The 13,290-nt window shown below is 41.4% G+C and overlaps 1 protein-coding gene across 1 annotated transcript; it reads left to right on the forward strand.

The window, feature by feature from the left end:
* The first annotated feature begins 8,052 nt into the window (after positions 1-8,052).
* slc32a1 (solute carrier family 32 member 1) lies at positions 8,053-12,710 on the forward strand. Its single transcript, XM_031302075.2, has 2 exons — positions 8,053-9,028; positions 10,172-12,710. Exons 1-2 carry the CDS (start codon positions 8,642-8,644, stop codon positions 11,357-11,359), a joined length of 1,575 nt encoding a protein of 524 aa, XP_031157935.1. The 5' UTR covers positions 8,053-8,641; the 3' UTR covers positions 11,360-12,710.
* Positions 12,711-13,290: the final 580 nt, after the last annotated feature.

Raw genomic sequence — 13,290 nt, forward strand, 5'->3', positions numbered from 1 at the left:
AGTATTTGTGCAACGCCTCGCACATCAGCCCAGAAATCAATAGTAACATCTACTCTCCTGGTGTGTTCCTGTTCCTGTGTGTGTGTGTGTGTGGGGGGGGGGGGGTCCTGTGGCTGAGCTCATGATAAGTGCTGGAGTATTTTTTTTTTATCCTGCTCTTGATTGTGCCGCTGACAATAGCAGTTAATGACAGCCCAGAGTGGCTGCACTGTTCGACTGTGGGGGGATGGGAGGACTCTGAGCGAAAAAACCCATTTTAAAAAGCATATTCATAAACCTGTATGCAACATGGCCAGAGGTTGCCTTTATTAAGCTCTGAGCACTTTCAATGAGCGCTGCAAGTTTCAATTAAATCAAAGCTTTTTGAAGGCCTGCCGACACCATAGGGAGAGAACAAAAAGCTTTCAGCAGGTTGTGAACGTAGTCAATTGCAAACAAGATGTGCATTTCAATGAATCATTCAGGCTGAATGGGGAGAGGAAATGGATGGGTTATACTAATAAAAACACAGGGGTGCGTTAGAATAAACAAAGCATCAATGCTAATTTGAAAAAGGGATTCCCTGTTCTCAGCTTTTGATCCTGCATCTAGTTCAAAGGGGAAAAAAAACTATTTATGCTCCTAGAAAGAAACACTTAAGTGAAATGTTTTTTTAAGAAACATGAAGGGAACTGAATGAAAGTGCCTCAAGGACATTACATATTGATTTTTGAAAGATATGAAAATATATCCTCGAATATATTTTTTGCTGATTTATTGCTGTAATCAGTACACTGTCATTCGGTAACACTTAAAGAGATATGTCTGTCTGTTCAATGATAGACAACAGCCAGCAGCCAGCTAGCTTAGCTTAGCTTAGCTTATCTTTTTTCAGACAAGATTCATCTACCAGCACCTCTAAAGCATAGTAATAAATAAATAAAACACACTGTTTTTACACCTCTGTTTTTGTACGGATTAAACAAACAAACAGATATAATCTGTTAGTGAACATAGAGGTGCTGGTAGACAGATTTTGTTACCATTGGAAAGAAGCAGGCTAGCTGTTTCCAGTCTTTGTGCTAAGCTAACTAGCTGCTGGCTGTAGCTTCATATTTACAGCAACAGACATGAGCGTGGTGTCAATCTTCACATCTAACTCTCAGCAAGAAAGCAAATGAGCATATTTCACAACATGTCGAAATATTCCTTTCAGAGCTCAGCAGCTCAGTATGAAAGTTTGTCATGTCAATACACATTTTGATAAACATCTACAGTGGTGGAAGAAGTATTCATCCAGACCCTTTACTTAAGTAAAGGTAGAAATACCACACTGTGAAAATAATCCATCACAGGTAAAAGTTCTTAATTACAGAAATATTATCAGCAACATGTACCTAAAGTTTTAAAAGTAAAGGTACTCCTTATGCAGAATGGCTCCTTTCAAAGTGTTATAGAATATTATTCCATGTAAAAGCATTTTAATGTTGGAGTTTTTCAATGTGGAGCCGATTTGAGATACTTTGTGTACTACTGGGTAGAATAGTAGCATAGCATTGCATCATATGTTTTTTTTATGTATAAAGTAACTAGTAACTATAATTGTCAAATAAATGAAGTGAAGTAAAAAAGTGCAATATTTACCTCTGAATTGTAGTGGAGTAGAAGTATGAAGTAGCATGAATGGAAATACTCAAGTATGTCAAAATTGTACTTAGGTACACTAGTGAAAACATATTGTACTTTCTTTCCACGTTTTGCTAGCTCTGTTTCTGTTTTTTCCTCTTGTCTCTGTATGTAATGTAAGGAGTGTCTGTATGGAGGGTGTATGACACTTGAATAAAAATTCTCTCTTAAAACAGAGATTACCAAAAAGGGGAGACTGTTTTAACAACTAGTCAGTAATTCACTTAAACTATGAAATCTATAGTCTACATTACATGGATTGAAGTAATACATGGATTGGAAGCACAGGCTTCTATTACATGATACACACTTCAAAACACTCAGCTCATCAGGCAGGTTGTCCTGATGGCAAACCCTCCCTGTCATGTGTTATTGTGACTGTGTCAAGTACTGCAGGATGAAACACTGTGAACCTTTAGCTCTCTCAGTAACAGTGCAGCCTGAGTCAAACATAGGAGAATCCCTGTGAGAGCTGACGAAGATGTCGCTGCTCTCATGACATAAAACTTTAATGAGAACAAAACTATTACACGTCAGCTAACCAGCCACTGAGGTCTGCTCCTTTATTGACTTGGCTCTGGGTGACAAGACCACACACACACACACACACACACACACACACACACACACACACACACACACACACACACCAATGAAAGGAGTACTTACTGTAGTAGTGTAGTAGATTAAGTGTGATAGATATTGATGGTTTTCCTACACTTTAAGTCCTACTCGATTCAGAAGACATATTGCTTTACTACTCACTTCACTTACAAATTAGGCCTATGTCTGACATAAATGATATAACTGAGAATATTAGCGCTGTAGCCTATGTCATTAGTAGGCCATTTAAAACAATAATTAGGTCTGTTATTCCACAATGTATTTTATGTGCCCTGAGGGGAGATGTGCACACCAGATACCCTACATCATCTGCAGAATTTCAACATGAATTAAAAAAAAAAAAGGAAAACACGCATATCCAGGTCCATGTTTGTTGATGGATCGAGATTTATTTATTTATTTCACTGTCAGTGTGTGAAAAATCGATGGCATAGCTTTGTGCCAGCCCGGGGCCGTGCAGGTCCCCGCGGACTGGCTCAGTTTATTGTGCTCAAAAAAAGGCAATTACAATGTTAATGTGTCGCAGCAGGAGAGTGAACCCGGGAAGCAGCACGTCAAAAGGTTGATGGAGAGAGCGGAGTCACCGTGGGTTAACAGCAAAACGGCGTCTGGGGAGCGTTTCATACCAAAAACACGGCGGCAGAGAGGAATAAACTCACCTACAGATACAGTTTAGACTCTTATTTGGCTAATACAAATCATTTGAGTATTGCTATTAATTAAATTGCCTATTATTGGTCTTGAGATAGGCCTATATATAGATAGATAGATAGATAGATAGATAGATAGATAGATAGATAGATAGATAGATAGATAGATAGATAGATAGATAGATTAGAAGAAAAAAATCATTTGAGTATTGCTATTAATTGCCTATTATTGGTCTTGAGATAGGCCTATACTATATATATAGATAGATAGATAGATAGATAGATAGATAGATAGATAGATAGATAGATAGATAGATAGATAGCTAGCTAGATAGATAGATAGATAGATAGATAGATAGATAGATAGATAGATAGATAGATAGATAGATAGAGTAGAAGAATTCCTCATGCCATTTGTCACTGTTGTTCAGAAAGACGCCATCATGCAGGACTAATACAAACCCCTCTCTGAGGAAGTCTCTCGGGAGCTCATAATAAGCCATTAAACAGGCGCATTAGGAGTAATGAAAAGGCTCTTAGTGGTTTATGTGTTGCGGGCCACCTGGATTTTTCTCTCTGTGGAAGAGGGCGGCGGCTGTGGTTGCCTGCTGCCTCGGGCTGCAGCTCCGTAGTAAGGGGAGGACAAACACTGGAGATAGGAATATGATGATGGTTGCATGTATAACAGGCTGTTTTCAGTTATGATTTCCAAGCACGATGCTCTTTGTTCCAAAAACTGGACAATAACAGTCGGTAAAACGTCCGTTGGTTATACAACTTTAGATGAGTAAATAAAAGGTAGCCTGATTTGGTACAGACAATTTTATATGGGATGGGGTTGGGTAAAATAAATAGTACAATTACTTAATATAGCCCCATTTTGATGAGGACCCCCATCCAGAAATCTCGTCTTTCTCTAAAATGTTTTAACTCAAGTCTGGCTCCTCTGACTTCCTGTCGCCTCTATGTTGGTAGAGATTGAATAGCCTATATAGCACACAAATCACTGATAACAAATCGCGCAGACAACTGAGCAACTCATTCCACCGAGGAAGGTCTGAAAGTGTGACTGAAAGTCTCACAAACACCTAATAAGTGGAATTCGTGTTGTTTGTCTGATCAAGAATTAACCTCCAAATGTAATATAGCCTAAATCTGGTTATGGGTGGAATTCCCTTTAAAGCTGCTGACTAGAAACAAACGCTGTCCGTGGTCCTGAAGTCTGGACTCCATCATGAACAGCCTCTGAAATGTTTTTTCTCTCTCTCTGATTTCTAGACGATTTGCACAAAAGTGCTCAGCGCAGACAACGCATAATCTAGTCGATAACAGAGACTAGTGTGCTACCTGCGATTGTGATGCAAATGTTAATGGACTCTGAGGTCCTCTGATTAGCCTGATGTGGGCTAATTTCTCTCTACAGTCCCCAGAGAGCCCAGAGTGCCTTTTCACTGTCCCTTATTAATTGCTGAGTGTTGGGTGGTATTTTTCTGCCTCGCTGGGCTGGCAGACAGACGCAGCAGCCAGGCAGTCGTGGGTTAAATGACAGGTGATGCCGCACTGGATGAATGCATTTATATATATATATATATATATATATATATATATATATATATATATATATATATATATATATATATATATATACATATATATATATATATATATATATATATATATATTCTTTACCAAAATCCTTTTGTACCATCGCAACATTCGCAGCTCTTTCTCTCCCTCAAATACTCTTATTTTGGCGCAATCTGGGTCGTGCGTCAAACGATTCATGTAACACACATCCACCCACTCTCTCTTTGCCTGTCTCTCTCACACACACACACACACACACACACACACACACACACACACACACACACACACACACACACACACACACACACACACACACAACATTAGCTTGTCTCACTGAAAACATTTAATGGATGAGGTAATGATAGTCTACAATGAAAGCCATTCTAGACATACAGATAACTGCAGTCAAAGCCATGGAAAACAAAATCCTGTTTACCCTGCTTTGTGCAGTGAAATATATTAGGCTACACATTGGTTTTTTTTTTTATACGATTTGGTTTCATTTACGATCATCAATAGCAGGTGCGTGTCCCAGTGTCTGCAGATCTTTACAGGCTGTGTAATCAGAATACTGATTCCAGGATACATTATCCCCCATAATCGTGAAAATTAGGCCATTATTTTTGTGATTCGAGGAAAAGATGGGGGGTTGGTTTGGTGTCGGCGGAGGCGGGGGGTGGAGGGAGGGGTTACATGAAGGCGGAGAACCTTGTGCCAGCTCACCCATGTGTGTAATGTGAAAAAGGAGAGCCGGGGGTGAAATGCTGAGGAGGAAGAGGAGGGGGGGAAATGTGGGTGGGAGTGGGTATACTGGAGAAAATGGATTTGAGGACACAGTGGGATCACAATGCCATTTTGTATTTGTCTTTTAACCATCAAGAAAGAAAGAATCCGGTGGATATCGAATATGCTGGTCAATCACAAAGCAGCGCAAACTCGGACAACACAGCTTTGATCTGTCATATCTGTACCGACAGAGAAGAAGACTCTCCTGGGACGTGGCACCCTGACCTTCTGATGACTCTCAGAATGATGGGTGATAAACTGAGAAAATCACTTTCCTCCTCTCTGCAGACGGATAACCATGGCGCTCCCAGAGATCAGAGACACCGTGTGTGGATGCAGATGAAGTAGCTGTGATCAAACGTGTGAAATCTTTCATTTAGGTCTGCGAAGAATCTGAAAGTTTATTGTCACATTTGTGTGTGAGGAAGGTCTGATACCTGCAAACCTGTTTAATCCATCAGTATGAGACACGTATCCTACAATAATATAGGGCGAAAGTTGACACGGTGTAACAGAGGCCTCAAACGAACACTTTAAGATATATTTGTCCTCGTGCGTGAAGATGTGCTCGTGCACGTAGCCTATACGGGATTAATTACAATAAGCCTAAATCTCACTGTAGCCTAACCTGAATCTAAATACCTTCACATTAATGACAAACAAAAATATGTTCCAGTATTATTATAATAATTATTATTATCATCTGTACAGCAGGTCGTGAAAAGGTGTGCGGTGGCTGTAACCTGCTGGCTGCTGGTGTCAGGGCTGCTCTTTTCATCTTGCAGCACACTCCATCAGACAGCACAGATCAGAGAGGGCTGCAGCCCGCTGATAACAGCCTCTGTCATTAACTCTTTCATTCTGAGCTGGTGCAGCCATTTTCGTTCCCACAACTGAAAATTACAACAAAACACACACGCACACACACACACACACACACACACACACACACACACACACACACACACACACAAAACGCACACAGCAGGAGCAAGACAGAGTGAGCGATTTATTTTATGATTCACGAGATGCACAGGCCTGATACAGCTCGGCCTGCATTCCCTCATCAGAAACTGGGAGTGAAATCATCGTGGTGCAGCTTTGTTTCATAAAGAGTATTAAATAAATAAACGAACAATAAAGCCTTTGCCAGTGGCACCAATTCTTAGTTTGCACCAAAGGGGGTTATTTATTCTACTTTTAAGAGGATTTTAGAATAATTAGGCCTATACTATTTTACATTACCAGTACAGACAGGCGTAACTGTGGTGTTTTATCCTTCTTTAAATCTCTGTCACACATTCATATTAGGACTCTCAAACTGACTTATACCCTGGGCAAAAATAACAGCAGACTTTTGTTCCCGTTAGTCACATGACGATCACCAGTTGGAGATGTCAGATTACTCTTCTGTTGTTCCGCTGCCTCACTGCTCTTATCAGGTTGCAACATATTCAAGTAAACCAGGTACAGAGCTTTTAATAGGCCATATTACTATTTTATTCTCAAGTACAAAGCAAATAGCCTGGATACAGCCACAGACCGGGTTACAGTATAGCTACTTACTGTATGTTAGTTCAGGCTATTTTAGCGCGCAGAGCAAGGCCGCGGCTTTGTATCATGGTGATGAACTCTGAAACTGCAGCCTGAGGAAACACGGAACATGGCGGACACAAAGCACTAGTGACAAGGCAATGTCAACAATCTGTTTACAGCACTTTGGGCCTCGGCTATAATCACTGAGGCTACATTAACTAGGAACAAAATCACTGCAATTAAAGCTTTTTATGACTTTTTAGAATTTGTCAACAAGACAAAAAAAGACAATGAAATTAAAATTAGAGTCTAATCACAGTGATACGTGAATTTATGAAATTTTTCTTTAGGCTCGATTAAAAAATGTTTTTGTATGAAGCAGGAAATTATACATACTCTAGCCTATATTTGGGGTACGATTCGTTAGACTGTAAAAGGGTGCAGTAACCTACACTCGAGTCCAAAGAAAAAAATAAATGCTAAATAAATAGTTTCACGTGAGTTATTCTCTGGCAACCTTTCTTTTCGAACAGGCTTTCCCAGATTTGTAATTAACAAAACAAATCTCGTAGCATATAAGCCTACATAGGCTATATACATTTTTCGCAACGGAAACACCACCATGGCTCAGACTACCTCATCACAGACACTCAATGAATGAGTGCATGAATGAATGAATGTCCTGACTGAAGACTTCAGCCTGAAAATAGAGCAGGTGGATTAAAAGAAAATCTAACTACTTTTTAAATTTATGAAAAAATAAATTGTATCCACTTTGAAAAGCTATTTCAAAATATGTGCGATCTCAAGTTCTATATCTTACCATCAATTAGCAAAGACCAAATACACAAAATATTGTTTTTCCTCAACAAACGCAACACGGTTTATAAACCCGATCCATGTAATCCCAGAAGCAACTTGGGTTACTATTTTTGTGCTCCACGTCGTCTTCTCATTAAAAAGAATAACTAATAAGAAATAATGATGCTAGATTTCTTAAAAATAAAATCCTAGTTTTGTATTTTATCTGGTCCAAGGAGTTGGGGTTTTCGTCAAATTCCAGCCTTCTTTTATATGCGTAAAGTTATGCAGGATTTAAGGCCCTTGCAATGTCATTGGATGTCAGGATGAGGTATTATAGATTATGGGTTGGGGAAGGGATGGTGGGGGTTCTGCAAGCACCTCCCCTAGAAATGCAGCAAATCTCTCCCGTTTTCTCCTGGTGGGGCACTGGGAGGGCTGGAGACGTGCTTTGCATTGGCAGGCTGATGAGGACACGTGTCTCCTCCCTGCCTCCCCCCCGGGCTCCACGGTACCGCATTGGCATCAGTAAAGACACCTGAAAACCGACAACCAACTCCTGGAAACGCTGCCTGCCACCTTATAACCCAAAAGAAAACGATATTATAGGCCCTACAGAAACCTGTGGCTCGCCTTTCTTCGTGCGTAAAGCTTTTGCGCACACCGCCGAACTGCCTCAGAGACTGAATAGGTGCGCTACTCGTCAAGCATCAGAGCGTAGTGCCAAGATGCAGAAACGGAGCAGCGACGTCTGAAGGTGACATGAACCTGGGGATAATCAAGAGCAGCAGGCGTACCTTGAACAATAAGTGGAGATAGCAACTGAAAACCGTCGGTGTCTTGAAACAAAACTTGCGCTTTTCCTCGTGGCTTTATCTAATGCAGAAAATCGAGAGCTGTCATCCAAAGTAGCCTCACATTTTGACTGACTGGAGGACGAAAACACTAATTAAGCTGCAGACAGTTGCAATTTAGGAGAGGAGCGAAAAATGGCGACGTTAATCAGAAGCAAGCTTTCTAATAAACTGTCAAATGCAGCCACCACTGTCTCCAACAAATCCCAGGCGAAGGTGAGCGGGATGTTCGCCAGGATGGGGTTCCAGGCCGCCACCGACGAGGAGGGTCTGGGCTTCGCCGCCTGTGATGACCTGGACTACGACCACCGGCAAGGCATGCAGATGGACATTTTGACAACCGATGAGATGGGAGGAGAGGGGAGCGGAGAAGCGCTGGATGGGGACAGCCACTACCAGAGGGACGGCACCGGTCCACCAAACTCAGCCTCAAAAGACGGAGATCTGGTGAACGAGTTGACTGAAGCCAAACCAAAAATCACCGCTTGGGAGGCGGGCTGGAACGTCACGAATGCAATCCAGGTAAAGACGCACTTCACGGATTATAAACGGGCGGTTCCGGTGCTCTGTTCTAATTGGCTGAGGCATCACCAGAACAGCTGTGAAATTTGAGATAAACGCACACCTGCGACCGTATAAAAGGTTTATTAAAATATTCATGTTTAAAACACCAGGTTCTGTCCCTTTGAAGCAACTTCGTCTAGTTGCTGTTTTTAATAATGCTGTAAAAAAGATTAACCGGAATTACTTTTAGTTTAAGAATAAAAGATTTCTTGAACCCCAACTCATTTTTATTCTTATATATTTTTATTTGAGCAATGCAGAGATTTCAGAGCAGCTAAGGCGTTACTATGCGCTGAAAAAGGGAGAGTTGATGCCCTGTGACTCCCCGCCTACTCCTCCTCCACATTCTTTGTCTGTATAGTGATGTCCAGTGATACCTGATCACCTCATACTCTGCATGGCAACGAGTAAATTAATCTATAAAAGACACCATCATTTTTTAGACTTTGATCGTAGATATCTTAATCCTATTTTCCCCATCTTTTTGGATCATATTGGGGCTATTTAAAGTAACCATCATTAATTGCAGCTGTAACATAAAGCCCATGTACGAAATGAAGTTAAGATGTCTGGACATACAGGCCTACAGCTTTACGCAACATATGAAGTGTAGGCTAATGAGTCACAATATTGTCTTGGAAATTGCATTTTCAGACAGAAATAAGTAGCATGAAGATTTGTATGTGTGGAGGAAATTTAATTTCAGAAAATACTGACCATCATTTAAAGTGCGAGGATATACTCGAAAGTGGAGTCTGCGATGCGACATGAATCCCTCGACCCAATGCCTTATCATGGCTGTGGTCATGGCGGTCACCGTGACGTCAGAGTGTGTCTCCTCCAGTTCGTAGTGACGTCAGAGGCGGGCGGATGCGCTCAAAGCAAAGTGGAAAACCCACAACATGAAAACGGGAGTGACATCCATTAAAGAGGCAGGCCGACCAAAGCCAAGGCCCACGTTTTATTAAGATTAGATTAATTAAAATAAAAAATATATATATGTTCAGAAATTCATAAATGATCAGGCCTACTACTTGGTGACTAAACCTTAACAGTTTAAGCCATTAACAATGTTTTGTGTCCTTCTTTTTATGGTTATAGGGGATGTTCGTTCTTGGTTTGCCCTACGCCATCCTGCACGGAGGATACCTCGGACTCTTTCTCATTATTTTCGCCGCCGTAGTGTGTTGTTACACGGGGAAAATCCTAATTGCCTGCCTGTATGAGGAGGACGAAGACGGGCAGCTCGTCCGTGTGAGGGACTCCTATGTGGACATTGCCAACGCCTGCTGCGCGCCCAGATTCCCATCTTTAGGTGGCCATGTCGTGAATGTAGCCCAAATCATAGAGCTAGTGATGACTTGCATCCTATATGTGGTGGTCAGTGGCAATCTCATGTACAACAGCTTCCCCAACATGCCTATTTCCCAGAAGTCGTGGGCCATCATCGCCACCATCGCTCTCCTCCCCTGCGCCTTCCTCAGGAGCCTGAAAGCCGTCTCCAAGTTCAGCTTGCTGTGCACGATGGCCCACTTTGTCATCAACGTCCTGGTGATAGCTTACTGCCTCTCCAGAGCGAGGGACTGGGCCTGGGACAAGGTCAAGTTTTACATCGATGTCAAGAAGTTCCCTATCTCCATTGGGATTATCGTGTTCAGCTACACCTCGCAGATCTTCCTGCCGTCTCTGGAGGGGAACATGCAGAAACCGAGCGAGTTCCACTGCATGATGAACTGGACTCACATCGCTGCCTGCATCCTCAAGGGCCTGTTCGCCCTAGTGGCCTACTTGACCTGGGCTGATGCAACCAAGGAGGTCATCACAGACAACCTGCCCTCAACCATCAGAGCTGTCGTCAACATCTTTCTAGTGGCCAAAGCTTTGCTGTCGTATCCGCTGCCGTTTTTCGCTGCTGTCGAGGTATTAGAGAAATCGTTTTTCCAGGACGGAGGACGTGCGATCTTTCCAGATTGCTACAGAGGCGATGGACGCATTAAACCCTGGGGGCTCACTCTCCGATGTATCCTTGTTGTGTTCACCTTGCTCATGGCGGTCTTTGTGCCACATTTCGCCCTCCTTATGGGTCTCACTGGCAGCCTGACAGGTGCAGGCCTGTGCTTTCTGCTTCCCAGTCTCTTCCACCTGAGGCTTTTATGGAGAAAGCTGCTATGGCACCAGGTCTTCTTTGATGTCGCCATCTTTGTAATAGGAGGTATATGCAGCATATCTGGGTTTATCCACTCAATGGAAGGGCTCGTAGAGGCCTTCAGATATAACATACAAGAGTAAATGCAAAGCCATTGCTGGAACTAGATGTTAACTGCAAATCCCACCATTTAGTGAAAAATGAAAACACGACTTCCCGGCAAGCGCAGCTCTCTGCTTTATTCATGCGTAAAAAGCGCGCACACAACACACGCGGACATTTTCGCACTCATACAGTCTTGCATCAAGTCAGAAAAAATGCGCGCATACACAGAAATAGATCCCGTGGTAGTGAAGGAATCCAATGCATCCACAACACACACAATACATGTTGTAAAAATTTGCGAACAAACGTACATATACATATTTTCCAGTGGAGTGAACGTTTACAATATTGACCTTAAACACAATTGCAAAAAGGGCAGTTTTTTTTTTCCGTCGCTCTTGTGGTGCTTCCCCACATGAGTCTTCACTTCATGTAACGCTATACGAGTTTATGATGGACGGACTTTCGACAGCATAATGTGATTTAAGATGAGTTTTAAAAGAACAAAAAAAATAGAAATGCTACTTTCTTCTATAGGTAATTTTCAATATGATTATGGGCAGTGAATGTGGTGTTAAGTCCAGAAAAAGCCTGTGGACACACAAGACGGAAAAATAACACAATGGCAATAACCAGCAATAGAAACACATGAGTGCATATAGAATATGTAAAAGAATAGCGAGGTTTCGTTAGAAATGAGGAAATTGGACCTTCCCCGAGCAGTTTAAAATACTGGAAATGCAAAATATCAAAGTACACAGCAGCTATAAAAACTATGCATTGAATGTATGATCGGCCTATTTCAGACACACAAAATATAATGAAACTGGGATATGGAAATGACAATTCCTTCAAATTTAGATTATCCTGCGTGAAAGTGTTAATGCTTTGATATTTTTTGCTCCCATATTTTAGTGAGCTTTTAAATTCGGCAATAACATTCACCTGACCTGAGATACACATTCAAAGCCCACACCCTGGCCCAATTTCAGCTAAATGGGGACCCCATATTGAAACCCTACACACTCAATTTGCCATAATGCTTTTTCCCCCCCATTACATTTGAAAACACACACGAAAATTCGGTGTCTGAAAATCTAAAAAAGAAAAAAGATTGAAGAGGAAAATGTGCATACAGACATTTTTCATTCCGTGCAATCCAATGGGTCCTGTGGAAATGTTATAAAACCGTATGTGTAGTGTGTTATTGTGGTTACAAAAAGATGGAATGTATATCTCAAAGTCGTTATCATATATCGTGAAATTAATATTAAAGAATAAAGAAATAAGTGAAATTATATTGTAAAAATGTGTGTGGTTTTATGTAAAACGAAAAACGTTCAGAACATGTATTTTTTTTCTCTATAATAAAAGACAGAAAATGATGAAGAATATACTCGTATTTATATTTTTGATTTTATCGAAATTGAGGTTAACTGACACCGTGTAAAGGCTGCGAGGGCCAAGTGGCTTAGAATCAAATAACCATACAGTGTCCCGGTGTTGGTGAGAGGGGGACGAGAGTCGACAGGCCTACTCTGTCTAATCAAATCCTACCATCTTTTTCTAAGCTATATATTCTAGAGTTCTGGCTATATATGAAGTGAAAGCACACGTTTTCCATCGGCCCTTGCATCCCTGCATGTTCAAAAAAAAGTAATCTCAACAGACTTTCTGCTGCAGGCAGCATCAGGCCTTATGGTCGACCTGTTAATCCAGTGTTGATTTTTTTTTTTTTTTTTTGCGCAGACATCTGGACACACCGTTCATTCTCTGAGTGGGGCTAATCTCCAGATGTTGAAACATCAAGCTCCCGGGTGCAAACAAATGGCGCGGATGGAGTATCCAATTTAAATTACTAGCATCTTAAAAAAAAAAAGCCAGCTCATATGCAACGAAACTGCAAGGAGAGGGAAACGTGATCACATATTTCTAATGTGATCACCGGATTAACAGCCTAGAAGCACAG

The sequence above is a fragment of the Sander lucioperca genome, chromosome 6 (assembly GCF_008315115.2).
Source record: "Sander lucioperca isolate FBNREF2018 chromosome 6, SLUC_FBN_1.2, whole genome shotgun sequence".
Taxonomy (NCBI): domain Eukaryota; kingdom Metazoa; phylum Chordata; class Actinopteri; order Perciformes; family Percidae; genus Sander; species Sander lucioperca.